This window comes from Carassius gibelio, chromosome A2, assembly GCF_023724105.1.
Source record: "Carassius gibelio isolate Cgi1373 ecotype wild population from Czech Republic chromosome A2, carGib1.2-hapl.c, whole genome shotgun sequence".
Classification (NCBI taxonomy): Eukaryota; Metazoa; Chordata; class Actinopteri; order Cypriniformes; family Cyprinidae; genus Carassius; species Carassius gibelio.
In genome coordinates, this window is record NC_068372.1 from 30480405 (window position 1) to 30502191 (window position 21787).

The 21787-nt window shown below is 32.6% G+C and overlaps 1 protein-coding gene and 1 long non-coding RNA gene across 3 annotated transcripts in view; both read left to right on the forward strand.

Moving 5' to 3' along the window:
- The window catches only part of tcf3a (transcription factor 3a), a 38694-nt gene extending 20055 nt beyond the window's left edge, over positions 1-18639 (forward strand). Inside the window, exons 10-20 of one of the 2 annotated variants that reach the window (XM_052535236.1) lie at positions 490-590; positions 3175-3319; positions 3415-3476; positions 4650-4722; positions 4855-4919; positions 5752-5904; positions 6999-7110; positions 7447-7573; positions 8571-8809; positions 14129-14248; positions 15957-18639. In XM_052535236.1, the coding sequence (XP_052391196.1) occupies positions 490-590; positions 3175-3319; positions 3415-3476; positions 4650-4722; positions 4855-4919; positions 5752-5904; positions 6999-7110; positions 7447-7573; positions 8571-8809; positions 14129-14241 (1190 nt within the window). In that variant the 3' untranslated portion in view covers positions 14242-14248; positions 15957-18639. Of the gene's footprint in view, positions 1-489; positions 591-3174; positions 3320-3414; positions 3477-4649; positions 4723-4854; positions 4920-5751; positions 5905-6998; positions 7111-7446; positions 7574-8570; positions 8810-13166; positions 13397-14128; positions 14249-15956 lie in introns of both variants that reach the window. The other variant, XM_052535246.1, reaches the window with a different exon arrangement.
- Positions 18640-20040: 1401 nt separating this feature from the next.
- LOC127938554 (uncharacterized) lies at positions 20041-21129 on the forward strand. The gene is made up of 2 exons (XR_008148738.1): positions 20041-20188; positions 21076-21129. It is a non-coding gene; the product is annotated as an uncharacterized LOC127938554 (long non-coding RNA).
- Positions 21130-21787: the final 658 nt, after the last annotated feature.

Below are 21787 nucleotides of genomic sequence, written 5' to 3' on the forward strand. Positions count from 1 at the left end.
TAAGCCTTTTTTTAAATGCATTGCTTCATGCATTTTCAATACTTAATATTTATGTTTCATTTGTAAACTTATTTTTTTAATTAGATTTTTTTTTAACCAAATATTTTATCTGTTTTAGCAGTAGACTTTAATAATGAACTTTGCAGTCATGCAAACTTAATATTTTTAGTTCATGCTCGAGCATATACATTAATATTGGGGTATATATTCAATATTAAAAAAGCTGTAAATATGAAATAAAACAGACATTTCGTTGTCCAAAATTTGTGCATCATGATACAATATTCTAGTTTTATGTTTTGCATGTCACTGTGGTCTTTTCTAATCACATAAAATAAGTAAAACTCAATATTTCATGTCTGTTTATTTGATAAGTGGGCGTGTAATAAGCAGAGTGATGCAATGTCAGTGTCTGCTTCTTTCGCAGTAATTTTACAGTTAATCTTTCCGCTGGTTTCTTTGGGATTACATGTTGATTTGGTTTCTCAGATGGGCTTCCGGATCATTGGGGACAGTCCAGCTATCCTCCGGTCATGAGTAACTCTCCTCACATCGGTCAGCAGGCTCCGTTCCCCTCCATAAACACACAGGTGAGCCCACGATTGAGAAAACCGGCTGATGTTGAAGAAATAATAATTTTATTTTCATGCATTAAATGTCACAAAGTACTGTGATTTAACTAAATCCATCGGTTGTCACTTAAAGCATAAGATTAATACACTTAACACCTTTAAATATAAATTTCTTCGGTTTTGTAAAACAGAAACGTTTACTTTAATCCAAGACCATCACAGAAAGGGATATGAATATTTAAATTATAAATATATAAAAGTTATAAAAAGGCATTGATGTTTGTTGAAGTTATTTATTTTTGTATCATTTTTATTTTTTATTTAAATATATCATTTTTAATTTCTAGATATAAGTTTAAAGGCATATATAAATAATACTAATATTTAATAAATGGCTAAATTTAGAATATTGTCATATTTTTGGTATTTCAGGTCTCTTGTTATTGATGTGTCTAAAAGTCATTTATTTTTGGGGGAAATATTTAAATGCATAAAACAAATTCTCCCAAAATAAATGACTATTACACGCATCAATAATTTGTGTTTTAATAAAAATCAATATATTTAAATATATACATTATTATACATGTTATATTTAAATATAAAAATGGATATTAAAACACACATTTTAAATATATTTACAAACCATATACAAATTTATATTAAAACAAATTATAAATATATTAATATATAATACTACAAATTTAGCCATCATTGTCATTTATGATAACTTCTCAGTTGTAAATATATTTATCATTTTTGTTTTAATATAATTTTTATGGTTTGTAAATGTGTTTTAATATAAATTTTTATATTTAAGTATAATATATATATATATATATATATATATATATATATATATATATATATATATATATATATATATATATATATATATATATATATATATATATATATTAGGGGTGTAACGGTTCACAAAATTCACGGTTCGGTTCGATACGATACACTGATGTCACGGTTCGGTTCGGTTCGGTTCGATACGTTTTAGATACAGCAAAATGTAAAAACATCTCAACTTTTCAGAATGCCGCAAGCGCACCGCGGGTCATGTGACAAGAACCAACCAATCAGCTTCATCCTTTCCCGTAACAACGTTGAGAGCTCAGCCAAGATGAAGGAACAGCTGATCATAGTTGTATATGGATTGCAATTTTGAAATAAATTCAGTAGCAGAGCTACTGCAAGCGATTTTTAGAGCTGCAAATCCATTTATCCTTCGCTGAAATTTCCGCGTCTCATGGAGAGAGCACGTCATTGTTGCTTAGCAAAGACAGACGCCTCAGGAGAAAGACGCGCTTAGCGTTTTCCATGCGTTTTTAGGCACGATATGTGAACGGCCCCTAAGGCGCTCGCTCACTCAGCACGCGCTGAAGGCTCGTTGCAAAATGTCGAATGCCTTTAACAGACCAGAAATATAAGATCCTAAAATAACCAACAGGTCTGGTGTTTGGGTTGGATTCCCTGTAAGCTATAGTGTCTAAATGCTGCAGGGATAGTTTGCTGCGTGCATGTTTCTCCTTTTTTTCGTCTTTTCCCAGATAGTACTGACGCATATATCCCAGATATTCCCGCTGTTTTTTTTTTTTTTTTTTTTTTGTAATCCCGCTGGTGTACCCTGTCATGTTGCAGATGCGACATACCGTTGTTTTTTTATCCACCACTCTCTTGCCATCACCATTATAGCTTAAAGGGAATCCAAAGTGCACCCAAACACCAGACCTGTTGGTTATTGGAGGATCTTCTCATTTCTAGTCTGTTAAACGCATTGGCTATTTTGCAACGAGCCTTCAGCGCGTACTGAGTGAGCGAGCGCCTGCTGAGTAGCCTAACATAAACATATAAGATGGTGTTTTTTTCTTCTTCGGGAGTGTCAGGGGCGTTGCCTGTTACGTTGTTTGGGTTATTGGGCTACCTTGTTGAACGCATATCATTATATTTCTTTCTCTCTCTTTTTTTTTTTTTTCAAATATAATTAATTACTCCAACGAACCGTTCGGTATACATAATGCGTACCGCGTACCGAACCGAAAGCGTCGTACCGAACGGTTCAATACGAATACGCGTATCGTTACACCCCTAATATATATATATATATATATATATATATATATATATATATATATATATATATATATATATATATATATATATATATATATATATATATATATATATATATATAATCATATAAATTGTTATATAAAGTTATTAATTTCAAAAAAATATTTTAAATATTTATAAACTGTTTTAATATAATGGTTTGTTTGAAAATACATTATATATATATATAAATAGCAGACGAGCGGGCATTTATTTAATAATTGCAGCATGCTTAGTTGTGTCTGATCGGTCATGATCTCAGATTCATCGGGTTAAAAATAAGTCCTGGAGACCTCATCGAGATGTTTTTTTTTTCCCTTTCTGATGAGCCAGTGACCACAGAAAAAATGCATTTAATTACCACAGACCTCGATGTGGAAAAGCAGTGGAACATTCCTGATGTTGAACCTGCTCTCAATAGATACAAGAAGAGGTTTGCCACGTGCTGCTGAATAATTGCATGTCTGTGTGTCATCCGCAGAAGCGCCAGCCTTTGCCCCTTTCACCGCAGAACTACCCTCTGCACGGGAGCGAGGTCAACTTACCCACCAGCTTCCACCCGGCCTCGGCTGGATACGGCGTTCCCAACCACACACCGCCCCTCAGCTCCTCCGAGAGCATCATGGGTAAGAGTCCTGTGTCCACCCTGTGACCTGCTCTCGCTTCAGTGCGTCTGAGTAACTCACATTCACCTGTAAACTTGATCTTCACTCTCTGATAGCGGTCAGCAGAGCTGGAAACCCAGGCAGCTCCGGCGCGGAGATCGGGAAAGCTCTCGCTTCGGTGAGTTTGGGGTTTTCCAGTGTGTCATCTACAGATTCATGCGATGAGAGATGTTTGGAGTAACTAGAGGCTGATGTGGACGATCATTTAGTAATATGACTTAATCACACGTTTAATGAATTGTTTATTTAAAATTTTGTTTTGGTACTGCATGGATTTTTAGGGGAGATTTTTATTTGTGTTTTTTTTATTGGTTAATTATTGACTGGTTAATCAAATTTCCTTTTCAATTCTGAATTTAAGAATTGTCATTTTTTTTTATTAATAATAATTTGAAGTTGGCAGGGCCACACAGGAATGACAGAAAGAGGAATTTCCTGAATTGCAATTTGACTAAACATAACATAAATTAATTGTAGTTTTTTATATATATATATATATATATATATATATATATATATATATATATATATATATATATATATATATATAATTTTTTTTTTTTCAATTATTTTTATTTTTCAGTTTTAAATTTTTGTTTTTTTTACTTTGTTACATATTAAGAGATTTAATTAATTTAACATTTTTTTTTTATACATTTATTTTTATTTCAGTTTTAAAAAAATGCAATTCAACTTAAATGGAAAAGAAAAATAATACTGCCTTGGCCCCCTAACTGAAATTATTATTATTTTTATTTATTTATTTATTTATTTTTCAATTAAAGTCATTATTATTAAATACTATTACACATAAACAAATGTATTTATTTTATATATATTTATATTTATTATTTTTTTACACATTTTCTCAATCTCTAAATGTAATCCAAACCACTAATAGCATTGAGACAAATTTTTATGTTAATTTAATCGCGGCTCAAATTACAGCACAATGTTCATTACACTGTTTTGAGAACTTCATGAAAATAAACGAAATAATTTTTTTTTGTTTATATAATGTTTTCTGGAGCCATAAAATCAAAGTTTACACACACTCAAATACATGCATGCATATATATACATATATAAATATATATACACTTATTTTTTCTGTATGTGGATATTGATTATAAATATCATGTGATTATTTCTGGAATTACTCCTGATCATTGTGGACAGTCTGGGTGATTCATACCGAAAAATGTATTAATAATAACACGTACTGATAAACACAATTCCATCTCTATTTCAGCTCAACCATTTACTGAATGTTGTCTCTTGTGCTCTGTAGATATATCCCTCTGACAATAACAGCTTCTCCTCGAGTCCCTCCACTCCTGTGGGCTCTCCTTCAAATGTTCCTGGTGGGTTTCCTGAGGCGTGTGTGTGTGTGTGTGTGTGCGTGTGTGTGTGTGTGTGTGTGAGAACGGCTCTGTAGTGCCATCTGCTGTCCGATCCGCACCGAGGCTGTGTTGACGTCTGTGTTTGTGTTTCAGCTTCTGCATCTCAGTGGCCCAAAGGCTCTTCTCAGCCCAGTTTTGAGCCTGGACTGCAGGCTGCGGTACGTTCCTCTTCATCCCCTAGAGATTAAAAAACATTTCACCTGGAGATTTAGCTGTGAGCTGTGTTGCACGTGATGTATGCAGTACACGCATAGAGACTTCTAATTTATCTTGTAGTATTTTGCTGCATTTAACAAATTAGGTTTCGGTTCCAGATGTAAGAACGGTTATTATACACTTAAACATCCATTAATGATGATGATGATGATGATAATAACTAACATATATATGAAATCAGTATGAACATCATACAAAATCACTATATTATAATTTAGTTTATTTTATTTTATTTAATCAACTATTTCTTATTGGTTGCACATTGCTTCAATATATTATACAAACAATACATTAAAATTTTGTTACTTTTTTTTTATTAAGTTCAATGTGTTGAGTCTGGGTTATAGTTCAACTAAGACTAAAACCGGTAAAAAAAAATATTTTCATGACTTGTAATGAACATTTAAAGAAAATAAAATGTTTTATTTTAATTATTTCATCTACTTTGCATGGCAACTGAATTAAAAATCCATGAAAACGAGACAATCTGCTAAATACACCAACTTTGAAATATAGAAATAAAACATATAAATAAAATTTATGAAAGAATCTAATCTGAACAGCAAATGTAACATTTGTTTTAAAGGCTAAATGAAATGTCCAATCAGCTGATAAAAATCTATTCTACATTTTTTTTAAAAACTAATAAAATCACATTTTTTCCTCTATTATCTTTGTTTGGCTCACAGAAATAACATCTTCGTTGCAAGTCTCTGTTGCATATGGTGTCATTGTGCATTTGATAAACTTTGAGTAATCTGTGTTTTTCTGCAGAATAAGATGGATGATCGTCTGGGTGAAGCGCTGCATGTGTTGAGGAATCATGCGGTGGGCGCAGACATGCACAGTTTACTGAGCGGACATCCAGCTGGAGCTCTGGGCTCCATCAGTCAGGCCTTCGGGCTCATCAGCCGTCTGCCCGGACTAGTGAGTGTTTGTTAACATGCCTCTGTCTCCAGCCTTTGTGAGATGCCTGCTTAGGGCACCATGAAATCTGCTTGATTTCTTTTCGCTAATTTGTTTTAATTGCTAAAAAACATTTTGGTAATCATGTTTAATCAATGAAATCATGAAAAATATATTTTTTTTTTACAAGCTTTACAAAAATTACAAATACCCTTTGAAAAGTATTAAAAGTTTTACAAAAAATACATTTTAGGGGCCCTATGAAAGCAGTTTTATTTTTTCACAATATTTTCTTTAATTGCTAAATTTAATTTTAGTAGTCAAATCATGTTTAATCAATGAAATCATGAAATTTATACTTAAAAACAATTTTTACAAGCTTTGGAAGCATTAAACGTTTTAAAAAGCATTAAATTAACAAAAATACATTTTAGGGGCTCTATGAAAGCAGTATTATTTTGTCATGAATTGCTAAATTTAATTATAGTAATCAATGAAATCATGAAACTTATACTTAAACATGTATAATTAAACTTTTTTTTTTTTTAAAGTTTTACAAAAATTTTAAATACACTTTGAAAGCATAAGATTTTTTACAAAGCATTAAAAGTTTTACAAAAAACATTTTTTTAGGGCCCTATGACAGCAGGGTTTTTTTTTTCACCTTTTTTTACAATTGCTAAATACAATTTTCGTAATCTAAGCATTTTTAAGTAGTTTTTTTTCCACTAATTCGGTTTCAAAACATTTTAAAGATATAAAATTATTTTAATAATCCTTAAGGATGTGTAATAATTTGAATTCATAATACTTTAACAATTTAATAATTTATAAATAAATAAAATAAACAAATAACAATAAATAGTGCCCTAAGAATTTATGCTTTATTTTTTCACCGTTGTCATTTAAAATTTTTCTGGATTGTGTTTTGCGATTTGTATACATATCAAAAACGGTGTTAATCAAATTAATTGTTAACTTTGTAACAATAATTGAAATGGGTGCATTAAACATTTCTCTAAATTAGTTTAAAACTAATTTTAAATTTGCTGTTCAGCAAGAGAAAATATAATGACAACAAATAATTATTGATTATTTTACCGTCTTTTCTCTAGATGTCAAATCACAGTGATGATGCCGCAGGCTTGCCACAGTCCAGTGCTCTTCTGCAGGGACACCACGCCCCCCATCAGGCTCCGCCCACTTCCCAGTCTGACACCTTTACCAGTCAGTACTGCTTTTTTAATTAAAATTGATTGAGATTCATGAATTATGTGGTTATTGTTTGATGCATGCTTTTCAGACACCGACATGGTGTTAGAAACGATGAGTTCATGGGTTCGATCTCAGGGGATGCATGAACCAATAAAATGCATACCTTTAAATGCAATGCAAGTCGCTTTGGATAAAAGCATTTTCCAAACGCATGAATGTACATTCATAAGTCTAATTTAAACATCCAAAAATCAAACTCTTCACCTTTAAAATGGTTTCACAGTGCTGTTGTCGCACAGCGTGATCAGCATTTTTTGTTGCTAATCTCATCTTGTTTTTGTTTGTCAGGTCTTTCTCTGCCTCGTTCCTCCAGCTCTGAAATAAAGCGAGAGGATAAGGAAGATGATGAGAACCTGTCTATTGGAGATAAATCAGAGGACGAGAAGAAAGACGGAAAAAGCCGCACGAGAACGAGGTACCTGCCGCCCAGCAAACCTTCATTTAGTTCCAGGAGAAATAAACGAAGTACAAGTCAAAAGTTTGAAATAATTAAGTAAATTAAAATGTTTTTGGAAGAATCTCTTCTGATCATCAAGGCTGCATTATTTAATTATAAATATAGTAAAAGAGTGGAATTTTTTTAACATTTAATATGTCTTTTTTGTGTGAATTTGTTAAAGTGTAATGTATTTCTGTGATGCTCCGCTGTATTTTCAGCATCATTCCTCCGGTCTTCAGTGTCACATGATCTTCAGAAATCAGAATAATATGATGATTTACTGCTCAAGAAACATTTCTGATTATTAGCAATGTTGCACACAGTTGTGCTGCACGATATTTTTGTGGAAACTGATACATTTTATTTTTCACGATTCTTTTAACAAAGTTCAGAAGAAAGCATTATAAATGTCTTTACGGTCACTTTTAACCAATTTGCTGTGTCCTTGATGAATAAAAGTGTCTTAAGTTATGCCAAACCTTTGAATAATAGTGCATCATGATTTCTACAAAAATAATAAGCATGTTTCTTGAGCAGCAAATCATCATATTAAAATGATTTCTGAAGGATTGTGACACTGAAGACTGGAGGAATGATGCTGAAAATACAGCTGTGCATCGCAGAAATAAACAGCATTTTACAATATGTTCACACTGAAAACAGCTGTATTTGTGAGAATTCACAATATTAAAGCTTTTATTTACTGTATTTTTGGTCCAAATAAATTCAGCCTTGGTGAACAGAAAATACTACTTTGAAAACACAAAAAAATACAATTCTAAACGTTTGATTGCTAGTTAAAAGTTGCAGATGATAGAGTTGCATCTGTAAACATTCGATATACTCAACGTTCCCAGCTTCTGATTGGTCCATTGTAAAACATTGACGTGAGGTACGCGTCGTTCCCTGTCAGTGTGCCTTGATTGTTTTGCATGTAACCCCTCTCAACCCTTTGTTCCTCTGACCCATGAAGTCAAGATGACGAAGAAGATGATGAGGATTTGCCGGTTGAGGTGAAGGCGGAGCGGGAGAGAGAGCGGCGCGTGGCCAATAACGTCCGTGAGCGTTTGCGTGTGCGTGACATCAACGAGGCCTTCAAAGAGCTGGGCCGCATGTGCCAGATGCACATGAACAATGAGAAACCCCAGACCAAACTGCTCGTCCTTCACCAGGCCGTAAACGTTATTCTCAACCTGGAGCAGCAAGTGCGAGGTCAGTGTGTGCGGCTGACCTCCGATCAGTGCTCAGGCACGAGATCTCAGACACCGCGGAGATCCATTTGTGGTCGGGACACCTGAATGGGTCGCAAGGGGTGGAGGATGGATTAATTGATTAGAGATATTAAATGCTTGATTGATAAATGCATATGCATTGAATGCATAGCATTCTGTGTTCAATACAAGTTAGATTATTAAGGCAAGACACTTCAAACAAAAATGCACTGGTTAGTTTTGAGATTTTGGGCTTTTTTGTTATTCATAATGTGTTTCAGACTAGCGAAAAGAAAACAACTAAAATATATGAGATTTATTTTATCTATTTGCGTCTGTAGATTTTAATTACAAAACATATTTAAAAGTTTTTTCTCCACTTCAGCAGCACTTACAAACACCAAAACTTAGGGTTTTATTTCTCTCTATATTCTGAAGGTTTTTACTGAGGGGTTTTTTGATGTATCATTCACAATGATTTATATAACCTTTTTTCCCTAAAATATGGCGAAAAAGCATTTTTTAAAGCTAGAAGTATTTTTTCCTCCACTTCAGTAACACTTACAGACACCAAAACTTAGGGTTTTATTCCTCTCTTTATTCTGAAGGTTTTTACTGAAGGATTTGTTCATATGTCATTCACAATTAATTCTAGAACATTTTTTCCTAAAATATGGCGAAAAAGCATTTTTTGTAAGCTATAAGTATTTTTTCTCCACTTCAGTAACACTTACAAACACCAAAACTTAGGGTCTTATTCCTCTCTATATTCTGAAGGTTTTAACTGAGGGTTTTTTCCATGTATCATTCACAATGATTTATATAACATTTTTTTCCCTCTAAAATATGGTGAAAAAGTATTTTTTTAAAGCTATAAGTATGTTTTCCTCCACTTCAGTAACATGTACAAACACCAAAACTTAGGGTTTTATTCCTCTCATTATTCTTTAGTTTTTTTTTACTGAGAATTTTGTTCATGTATCGTTCACAATCATTTATGTAACATTTTATTCTTAAAATATGGCGAAAAAGCATTTTGAAGTTTTTTTCCTCAACTTCAGCAGCACTAACAAACACCAAAACTTAGGGTTTTATTCGTCTCGTTATTCTGAAGGTTTTTACTGAGGGGTTTATGTCATTCACATTGATTTATTCCTCATTGATTTTATTCCTAAAAACGTGGCTAAATTGTGTTTTCTTTCTGTCTGTTAACAGTATTTTCTAATTTATGGAGTAATAAAAAGAGAAATCCAAAATCCCCTCTGTATTAACCTTTAATTCTAATATGTCAACAAAATCAAACAAATTTTGAACCTGGCTTTATCCATTGTTCAGGAAAATGTATGCAAAATTAACTAGATAATACTTCATTTTCATATTTAAACAACAGAAAATGTGATATAATTAATCAACTGAGGATGTATGGTGAAATCTATTAGTTCATTGTTTAACCTCATTCACATGTGGTGTCTTGCCTTAAAATACGCCCTAAAAACAGCCTAGCAACAAACTGGCAACCAGCCAAGTTATTAAAATTGATCTTGGTAGTAGTTCTTTTGAGATACATTATGCAGTATGTTACGTTAGTTTCCATCCTCCCTGTAGCCCACACAGGTGTCTGTTAAGGGTGATTGTGGGACTATCTGCACTTTCTGTAACTGTGCATGTGTTTCTGTCTGTCATTTCATGTTTAGCACTCATCCCTTCCTGTTTTCTGTTTATCTCACCTGCTTGCAAGATTCATGCAACTAACACACTCAGATTAAAGCTAGATGGGATAGTTAAATGAATAAATGTGAATTGTCATTTACTCACTCTAGGAACGTTTTGAAAAATGTTAGTGCTCACACAATGACTGTCATCCCCAAAAAAAAGCAGCATGAAAGTAGTCCAAATGACTTGTGTGCACTATATTCTTCTTTTGATGTCACTTGAGAAACAGATCTGAATTTAAGTCTGTGTTCACTAAAGAAACAATTGTGGTGTCATTGATGTCAAACTTGAGAGGTGCAAACTAGAGTTATTTAATCTTTTTTGTATGCTATTATAGTTTTTATTATTTTATATGGGTTATTGTTTTCATTGTGTATGTGTGTGTATATAATTTGTATATTTTTTTTATTTATAGTAATTTTACTATTACTATTTAGGTTTAGTTTATTTTAATTTTTTTAGTTCATTTTCAGTTTTTATTTCCAGTTAGTAATTATAACACATTTAATTTAGTTGCCTAGGATGTTTTACATTTTTATAAGCTTCGTTTCAATTAACACAGTTTTTTTCTTAGTTTTAATTTTAGTTATATCTTGAATAAATACATGCACAGATGAGACTTTCAGTGAATAAGGGTTTAAGTATAAGTCATTTCCTCACACAACATGAAACTGTGACTTCAGAAGACTTGAAATATAGTGCATTAGTCATATGGACTATTATTATAACACTTCATGGTGCTTTTATTTTTTGGAGTTGACAATTGCACTTGTGCCCATTTCCACAAAAGAAGCTCATGACGCATGAGGGTTCAGTAAATAACGGCATTTTGATTATTCTTTAAGAATAGTATGAATGCAGCCACCCATAAAGCATAATGCATGAAAACATCCTGATTTCCACAGTGGAGATCATCTAGATGCTTCTGTTTGTCTTTCCACTTGTTCAGTCCTTTTAAAATCTGCCTTCATACAACTTCTAAAAACCTTTCCTTCCATTTTGACTGTTGCATGTCTTTAACCCTACGGTCTGCTGAGAAAATGCTTTTTCCGCAGGCTTTAACCCCGCAGATTAGAAGAGACGGACTTGTACTTTTGTGTTTCCTTCTTAATGTTTTAATGGCTTCGGTTTGTAATGGTCTGATTAATGCTTGCATGTCATGTTTAACCCTCTGTTTGCCAAATTGTTTTTCTTTTTACCCATCTCTCCATCTTTTCTCAAGCCCTTTTCTTTGCAGATGGCCGCAGTGGTTTTTAGTCTCATGCTGCATAAATGCATCTCAGCCGCGGGATGCGTTTACAATGAGACAGTCGCATTCACCTCATCCTGTCTTCTGTCTGGCTCTCTCAGTGGCAGTGTGTGTTTTGTTCGGTTCTTGGCAGAAGTCTTGGCAGACTTGGTATCTCTCTCATCTTGCTGTCCTCTCGTCTTGCGCTCTTTCGCTCCGCGGCAGATCCCACAGGCCTCCTGAAAGCCACTGGCATTATAACGCGTATCGACGTGTCTTAATTGAAGATGCATGTCGGGTCACAATTAATGAAAGATTCTCTGGATCGGTCACGTCCCGTTCTCCTCTCCGCTCCGCCACTGGATCCCTCTCTGCATCCCTCGTTTAAATAGAATCAGTGAAGTTTTAATCGCACACTTCCAGTTGGTCTCGAATTTAAAATGCAGCATTTGGTTCTGCTTTTGAAATCTTAAGTATTTGTCAATTGTTTAACTTGTAAAGTTCTGCAGGAAATTTATTAGGGCATGTTAAAATTGTGGTAATTATCTTTGGTGAAAAAATAAATAAATAATATATATATATATATATATATATATATATATATATATATATATATATATATATATATATATATATATATATATATATATATATATATATATATAATATTTCAGTATAATATTTTAATTAAATGAAATTATTTTTATATTAAATTTTTTTCAGATTTATACAAAACAATAGAAATATTATATTAATTTAATAAAACAAAATTACAATATATAAAGTAATATTTATTATTCCATTAAAATTATAATTTGTATAGTTATGCAAAATAAAATAACATGAAAGATTATAATGTTATAGTTATAATATGTATTATGGTAAGATATTGTAATAAAAATACATGATCTATTCAATTGTAATAAAATTATATGTAATATAATAATTTAGCATGTTAAGTATTGTAAGTTTTGTATTATATAATTTGGATCTAAACTTATAATTATAATATATGATATGACAATTAATAAAACTATAATAAAATTAATATAACATTATTGTAATGTTAATTTATATAATTTACATTAAATTTATAACTAAAATTAAGATTTAAATAATTATACATTTGTATTTTACATTTAACACACACATATATATATATATATATATATATAAATAAAAAATAGTTATAAATTGTATAAAAATCATAATTTTTATATAAATATACATGTGTGTAGATAAACATATAGATATGAAGAACAAATTTACTGCAATTTACAGATTCTTAGTTGCATTAGTTGCAAGGTTCTTTTCAACTTAATGAAGTCGAAGCAGTTAATTTAGTTGTAGAATGGACTTAATGAGAGGCTGAATGAGTTAGCGAGGTGACTAACGAGCGCCTGGTCGCCTCTGTTAGCAGCGTGTCGGAGGAGTGTCTGACGGTGGAGGAGAAGGAGCAGCGCGAGCGCGAGCGACGCATGGCCAATAACGCTCGGGAGCGGGTGCGTGTGCGCGACATTAACGAAGCCTTCAGGGAGCTCGGCCGCATGTGTCAGCTGCACCTGAAGAGCGACAAGGCTCAGACTAAACTCATCATCCTCCAGCAGGCCGTGCAGGTCATCCTGGGCCTGGAGAGACAGGTGCGAGGTAGGACCAACCCCTGTGAACCACGCCGTCCTGTCGAGAAACACACACCGCCGCCGCTGCTGAGAGCCACGTCTCTTTCCTCGCTTTGACTGCCGCTCGCTGTGTTTGTGTGATGCTAATCTGTGTGTGTCTGCTGACCTTTAGCATCTCTCTGCACATGATCTGCCTCGTTAACGTGATTTACACAAGTAGCGACATTTGTTCATTTTAACATTCATAGCAATCCTCAGTTATGGTTTGAGCTGATTGATTATGATTGAAACCACCAAATATTTTAAGATTAATCTAAAAAAACATGTATTAATCATATTTCACCCCAAAAACAAAAACAGCGACAACAAGGTATTATCACAGGACATGTACAAAAACGATATTACCATAGTGAGCAATGGGATAAGATCAAGTATTGTAATACTACCGTATCGTTTTTGAATAAATTTTTCAATTTCATAATATATAATAATACAATGTATAAAAAATAGAATAAAATATAGTATACAGTTTAAGTATGTCTAATGCATCACATTGCGGTATGTTTAATATTTTTCAGTCCAGTAATTTTCTTTTTGGGATGAATTATGACCCTGATCAGGTTTTGTTCTAGTAACTCAAGTAAATCACGTTGTGCTTTCTTCCTCCCACATGCTCTTATCATTATACATGTGTCAATGTTTGAGGAGCTTCTGACAGTAAATGCTCAGACTGATATCTGTTTTGTTGCTGTTTGTTCAGAGCGTAATCTGAACCCGAAGGCCGCGTGTCTGAAGAGGAGAGAGGAGGAGAAGGTGACAGGAGAGCCGCAGATGCTGACCGGTCTGGGTGGAGACGGACACGGACATATCTAACATTCAGGTGAGCTTCACTTCTGGGATTATGATACAGTTGAATATATTCACGTTAGATTCATGCATTTGGCAGAGTGAGTGATTTGCTTTGTATTAACAGTAGAAATTTGATTAGTTTATGTATTTCCTTTAAATCAAACAATTTTTGGGGGGGCTGAGTGCTATGAAACTAGATTAGTTATTCCTTAAATTTTCGTTTGTTTAGTTCCAAATTTATTTTATTTAAATTATTATAATGTAAAAATTAAAACTGAAACTTGCATATCTTAACTAAAATTGCTTTAATTTTACAATTTTAAAGTTAAACAAAAAAAAATTACATTGCCCTTTGAAATCAATTTTACAAAATTCCCTCAAATTCCCTTTTTTCCCGCAAAATTAATAATTTTTCTTGTTTCATTTATTCTGGATTCCATTTTTTCTTTTTTTTAAATTATTTTTTCGGTGGTTAAATTTACATTTTATTAATCCAAAAGCATGTCTAATTAATTAAAAACATGAAACTTACATAATTTAACAAATCTAAAATGACGAGATCAAAGTTTTGGAATTTTGGGAAGTCAGAATTCCAAAAGCCTAAATATTTGGAGAAAGTCAAAATTACAAGAATAAGGTCAAAATATTTTTAGAAAAATTGTAAAAAATGTAAAGAAAAATGTCAAAATATTTTGAAAGTCACATTTATGCGAATAGATAAAAAATTTTTTTTTTTTTTTTTAAAGTTCAAATTGAGAGAGTCGAGGCAAAATATTTTGAGGAAAATAGTAAAAATTTACGAGAAAAATGTCTTAATATTTTGAGAAAAGTCGCATTTTTACAAATAGCCAAAATATTTTGAGAAAAAAGACAATTGCGTGAATAAGGTCAAAATATTTTGAGAAAACGTCTTAATTATTTTAATAGACAAAATATTTTGAGAAATTAATATTATGCGGAGACAAAATATATTGCGAAAAATAAAATTTATGCAAATAGAAAAATTGTTGAGAAAAGACAATTGCGTAAACAAGGTCAATATTTTGAGAAAAACTACAAAATTGCGCGAATAGTCAAAATATTTTGAGAAATAGGACAAATTACGAGAAAAATCTATATTTTGAGAAAACATCAATCACACAAATAGATTTTTTTAGTCAATATTATGCGAATAGACAAAATATTTAGAGAAAAGTAAAAATTTACATTAGACAAAATATTTTGAGAAAAAAAGACAAATTGCGAGAATTAAGTCTAAGTTTTGGGAAAAAGGCAAAATTATGAGAATAAAGTCTAAATATATTGAGAAAAAAGACAAAATTGTGTAAAGGTCGAAATATTTTGAGAATAAAGTCAAATTTTAATTACAAAATTAAAGTTCTATTTTCAGAATATAGTGTGCAATTCATAGAAATTCTTAACATATTTAAAAATTTAATTGAAAAAATCTTTTATGTAATGTAATCAAATGTATACATTTTTTTGGCAAACAACTTGCTGTTTTACTGTTAAAATTAAAAAGTCGAATAAAAGTTTTTTTTTTTTCTGAAGTTACATTTTGTGCTGAACCAAGGAAAAACTCTAGAATAGATTCATAGTTCATTGTTTCAATTTCCACAACAAATGTTGCAGTGCGACTGCTTTTGCTCTGAATGAATGAAAACCAGCTTCTCCATCTCGAACATCTTTGTAAACGTGTTTAGATGAGCGTCTATTGTTGTTTCTGTGTTTTTCCTCAGATCCTGATGTTAAGAAGCTCTCCGTCGACGTGGCCTTATCTTCCCGTTTTTGTTCCAGAGTCCACACAAACACACAAACACACACACACATTCGTGATTTATATATTATAAACAGATGTGTTGAAGACTCGCATACACACAGTAACTTCCTCCGAACACAGTATGTCCTCATCAACACGTGCGATCATGGACCATCGGTGGAAATCAGCGTCTGCGGCCCGGATGTCCTGCTGTTTGATGCTGGGATGTTAGATTTACAGTGTGCTGTTCTAGAGCACACAAACACACACACACACACATACACACACACACACACACACCCATGAGCCTTTGTATTCAACGCAAGGTCAAGCTCTGCCTCGGGAACAGATTCCTGTTTTCTTTGTAGTTCATGTATTCAAGTTTGGCTTTCTTTTGTACCGTTTTGTGTTTATGATGTAGAGAGAAATGTTCAGTTTTGATGCGCGATGTTTATGGTTCTGTTTGGGGATCGCCACTAATGTGTGAATCCCACAAAACCGCTCACATTTCACCTCTAAAAATAAAAGTTTTTTTTTTTAAGGAATATAAAGCCTGTTTTATGGAACATTAAGATTTTTCAAAAATCTTTAAATTTTTATTGTAATGCAAAAAAAATTACATTTAAATGTAAATGATATATAATAATGCATTTATTGTGTGTCCTTTATGCTAATTTAAATTTATAGATTTTTTTTTTTTTTGCTGTATGACATTACATATATAACGATACAAAAATAAAAACTATAAACACTTGGACACATTAAGATAACGGTGAAAACTAAATTTTGTTATATAAAATATTATACTATTTTATTTTGAGGGGTTGATGTATCTGAACGTGTTTTTGTTTTTCACTCTAATATCTGCGTTCATCCAAAAGAAATGGAACGATTTTTTTATTTTATGGAAAATAAAGCCTGTTTTACAGAACATTAGGATTTTTCATTCTGATATTTTTATGGCAAACATTAAAAATTTCATTAAAAAAAAAGGAAATGTAAATTATTCATCAAGTGTTTAGTTTTTGTCATTTATTCTGATTTAAATTTAGTTCATCGTTACTTTTTTCTTTTTTTACGTTACATTTTAAGAATTTCAAAAACAATCGGATACCTTAAGGTAATAATTTTTTTTTTAAATGCTTGCTTTTTTTTCACGAAAAATATTTTTTTTATATAAAATACAATGCAATTGTATTATTTTGACGGGGTGAAATATCTGAACGTGTTTTTGATTTTCACTCTACTATCCTAAAGAAATGGAAAAATATTTTTTTAATAGAAAATTAAGCCTGTTTTACAGAAACAAATTCTTATAACCCACACATTCGCCTCAAAATTCCATGATTTTTTTTTTAATGTAAACTATTCATTGAGTGTTTATTTTCTGTGTCATTTATTTTGGTTACAATATTTTTTACTGTATTTTACTGTATCACAAAAACACTCAAAAAAATGCATAAGTCATAATGATCCTAAAAGTAGGCTTTACTTAAATTTTTTTTCAGGTCAAGTATATTTTTAATTTATTTTTTAATTTATTTTATTTTTGGGGTGAAATATCTGACGGTGCTTTTATGGGATTCGCTATAAAAATATCTGCCATCATTCACCAGAGTACCAGAGCTTGTGTTTTTCATTGTGGATTTCTGAAGTATTGGAAAACGCTGGATGATATTTTCTTGTTTTTGTGTGTCTCTCATTTAGAAGTAACTCGTGTAATATCGTCGCGAACCGAACGACGCGAATGAACTGCAGAGAAAACCTCTCTATGCAGGTGTGTGACTGAGTCTGAGCATTTCAGCCATGTATTATCACACATTTCTGAGGCCATCTATCAGTTTGCTTTGGATTTAACGTAAGCTGGACTTTGAGTTTCACCCAATACGAACTCAATCTGACCACTCGAATAGTTAGTAGTTAACAGATTTATTAGCGTTGTGCTGTGCATTCGATCAACTTGATGTGTTGATTCATGAATTTGCTGCCACTTGTCAATATTTCTACATGAAGTAGAGAAAAATAGGGTCTTTACAAGCCGACCCAGAGTTGTTGTTTTTTTTTTTTTTTACTTCTTTTATAAAGTTCTGTTAAATGTTTGTGTTTACTTGTTTTAGTTATTATCTATGTTGATTTTAAATGTTAGATGCTGAAGTACGCCAGGAACAAATTGTGTTTCATATTTCTGTTGCAGTTCTATTACTGGAGAGCTTGGGTATAATTTGTGGTTTGGAGATGGCAGTTTTGCGTTTAACACACAGAAATGTTCCTTATTGTTTATAAGGTGAATAATCACTGTGCTCAAATGCAAAACCAACATTAGTGGTTTCATTCTTGATGATTGAAAGGAAACAGTTGGTTGAGTTTATCTATAGAGATCTTTTTCTTTTTCTTCGTTAGTACTAACATCGTCTTTTACACCTGAAAGATGATTATATTAATTATTCTCGTTTATGTATTGCAAAAATGTAAACTCTTAAAGTGCCTGCATCGTTTTGTTCAGTTTTATCCTGGAGTCAAGTCAGGTTTTTATTCAGACGTCACGTCTTGTGGCTTCAACTTGAGAATATTTTATAAATTCACATGAAGAGCGACGTGAGAATTCCAGATGTATGTTAACGTGAATTCTTGCTCCTCGGCAAATAAAGAACTTTCTTTGTAAACATGGATCTGTTTGTGTCAAGTCTGTTCGTCCAGCTTCTTGTGTCAAATCTTGTCTGATTGTGATCAAGTAAAGGTCAGAATAAGGTCAGTAATATCTCCAGATGAACTCTTCCTGGACTGAAGCAGCTCAGCTTTACTTGATTCTCCATCAATCATGTTTTAGCATTTCAAATCTGATCCTCAGGATCTTTTGAGGAGCGTTTGTTTCCAGAAGCTTTACTTTCACTGTTCCTCAGGGGAGGAATGATCTTCACAAGCCTCCAGAACATCTCACATCTTCTGAGGAGCCTTGATTTCTTCAGCTCTCAATCACAGTGTTATGTGTGCATTTTAAAAAAAAAAATTTTTTTTATATATTGTATGCTTTACAGGGTTAATGCGAATCAGAGATTGACTGATAGATTGGTCATTAGAAAAGACACACATTATGAACAAATTGCACTAAATAATAAATTAAAAAATATGCAAAAAATCAAAACACATAAATATGACCAAATAAAGTGCTTTATGTTCAGGATACTGCACATGTATACATTTATTAGAGAATATGAGTGTTGGGTGAGAGTTCATCTGTAATCTGATTACTTTTCATGTGACTAGTAAAGTAACATATCTGAGTTACTTTTCTAAATCATTAACGACGAGACTGAATTCAGTTTCTTATTGACGCTATCCGTTCCACCTTAAAAAAAAGCTATTCTTTGCATCTTATTCACGCTTAACTTAGGAACTTAAGTTTTCGCTCTTATCTCATTATTTACATTTTAAATAGTCTATTGTTCGTTTCTGAAAAAGAGACACAAATAGAGACGGTCCCTAGACGGGTTTTTTTTTTTAAGGTGGAACGGATAGCGTCAATAAGAAGCTGAATTCAGTCTCGTGAAGTAACGCCAGTTCCTTTGTTTCTCATGTGTTGAATGACAGCTCTGTCCTCATATTGAGAGTAACCAGCAGTGTAGTTCTAGACTAAATATCCACATGCATTACTCATCACACTTGCGCAAAAACAGATTCAGCATTCCTCAAGATTACACTGGAGAATACACAAAACTTTTAGAATGTGGCATATATATATATAAAATTTATCGTATTTTTATTATGTTCGTATGCATATTTGTGACGTGTTAATTTTACACATTTAAGACAAATAAAAAAGACTGTATAGCACAATTTTAAAATTAAAATAAATACAATTTAAATAAATTATTTTATCGTACTTTATTATGTTCGTACGCATCTTATTTGTGACGTGTCACTTTTAAACCTTAAGACAGAAATAAAAAAGTAGATTTTATAGCGCAATTTTAAAATAAAATAAGAAAATAAAAATAAATACAATTAAAATAAACTTACTTATCATCACACTTTTAATTTGGAGGCTTTTACTCTGTACCAGTCCCCCGGTAACGAACTTCTGCGCATGTCGCTGAGTTGATGACGCGTCATCCGCGGTTTCCTGTGCGTTTGTTCTAGTTGTCCTCTCGACACACGTCTGATCATGTTGGGCAAAATAATTGGACAGAAATATGTGTCTGTTGCGAAAACATGGTAAGAACACGGTAAAACGTCGTACAGCAAAATAACCCTGATATTCAATAAATATTATGCGTTGTTTTTTATTAATAGTGTTGTCCTTGTGGCGACCTGCTAATGCTAACGAGCTCAGGTCACGCTAACACACTTTACTCTCGCGCTCTTCCGAGAGTTTTTCTGCTTTATAGTGCATATATGATTTATTAAACCGTGTCATTTGTGACAATGAATGTGGCAGCTAGTTGTGTTTGAATATCTGTGTTTACTGGCGTGATACAAACGATATCAAACCACATTTCTTAAATTGTTCAATGAGATAATACAGTCAGGATTCTTTTACAGCCTTCATATTTTTCCTTTGTCTTGAAAAACCTGCATGTTCTGATTTATAATAATATTACTAATAGTTTAACTTCTAACTGTTTTCTTGCCTTTACCTTCTTGTGTTTATGAAACTAAATTAGCAAATGATTTGTAGAATTTTAATGATAATGAGTCTATTTTGGCACTCTTGTTGATTTTTACTTTTTATTGATTCTTTAGACTATATATAATCGAAAATTGCTTTTCACTGCTCATATAGTCTGAAACAGTGAGAATATGAAGCTCAATGACTCAAACTGAGCAAAAATATGGAATTTGCTGCAGATGTTAATAATTCTGCTGCTTGTGATGTAAATCAGTGAGATGAGCTGCTTCAGTCCAGGAAGAGTTCATCTGGAGATATTACTGACCTTATTCTGACCTTTACTTGATCACAGTCAGACAGGATTAGAGTCGAGTATTACACTAAAAGAGATTTAAACGATCAATCAGAGACAGAAGACCTGGAGAAGATCGAGTGAGAAACCGACCAATCGTATAGAAACCTCAGCGTATGAAATATGATCTCTATTCTCCAGGGTTCCCACGCTCACCGTCTGGGGAGGAGTCGGAGGTGTTGCTCTCGTTTACTTCACAGACTGGAGGGTCATCATGGACTATGTTCCCTACATCAATGGAAAGTTCAAGAAGGATGATTAGATAAAGGTTTGTCATGTTTCTCTCTATTTAAAATCTCTGGAGTTCAAGAACGATGACTAACCTCCATACACACTACTGAAGGATCTGAAAACAACAAAACTAAACAGATAAAATCGTATTTTGGGAACAAAGACGAAGTGACTTTGGTTCAGTGCCGTTGTCTGTTTCTTACATTGCTCTTCTTGTTCCTGTAGGTCCGTCTCGCTGTAGTTTAGATGGACTGAAGATGGAGACATCAGACTGCTCATCACTTCTAATAAACAATGTGATATTTATTTTACATCTTTCTCTCGTGATAATTTTTCAGTGTGGATCACACTCAAGAAAAGAGTAAAGTCTCAAGGTCCAAATCTAATGGTTGTAAATATGCAACGCCGGGGTGTTTTCTGTGTTTCTATAAAAAGATTCATCATTTGTTTCACCTCAATCCTCTTGGAATAAATACACTTCGGTTCGGTTCGGTTCTTGAAAAGGTCATGGTGGAGCTGAACTGTGCTGTTTAATTCTGTTGTGATGTCCATGTCATCTTAACCGTGAGTTACTGGTGATGCTTGGTAATAAATCAAAGAAAATGAGTCTGAGGTGTTTTTT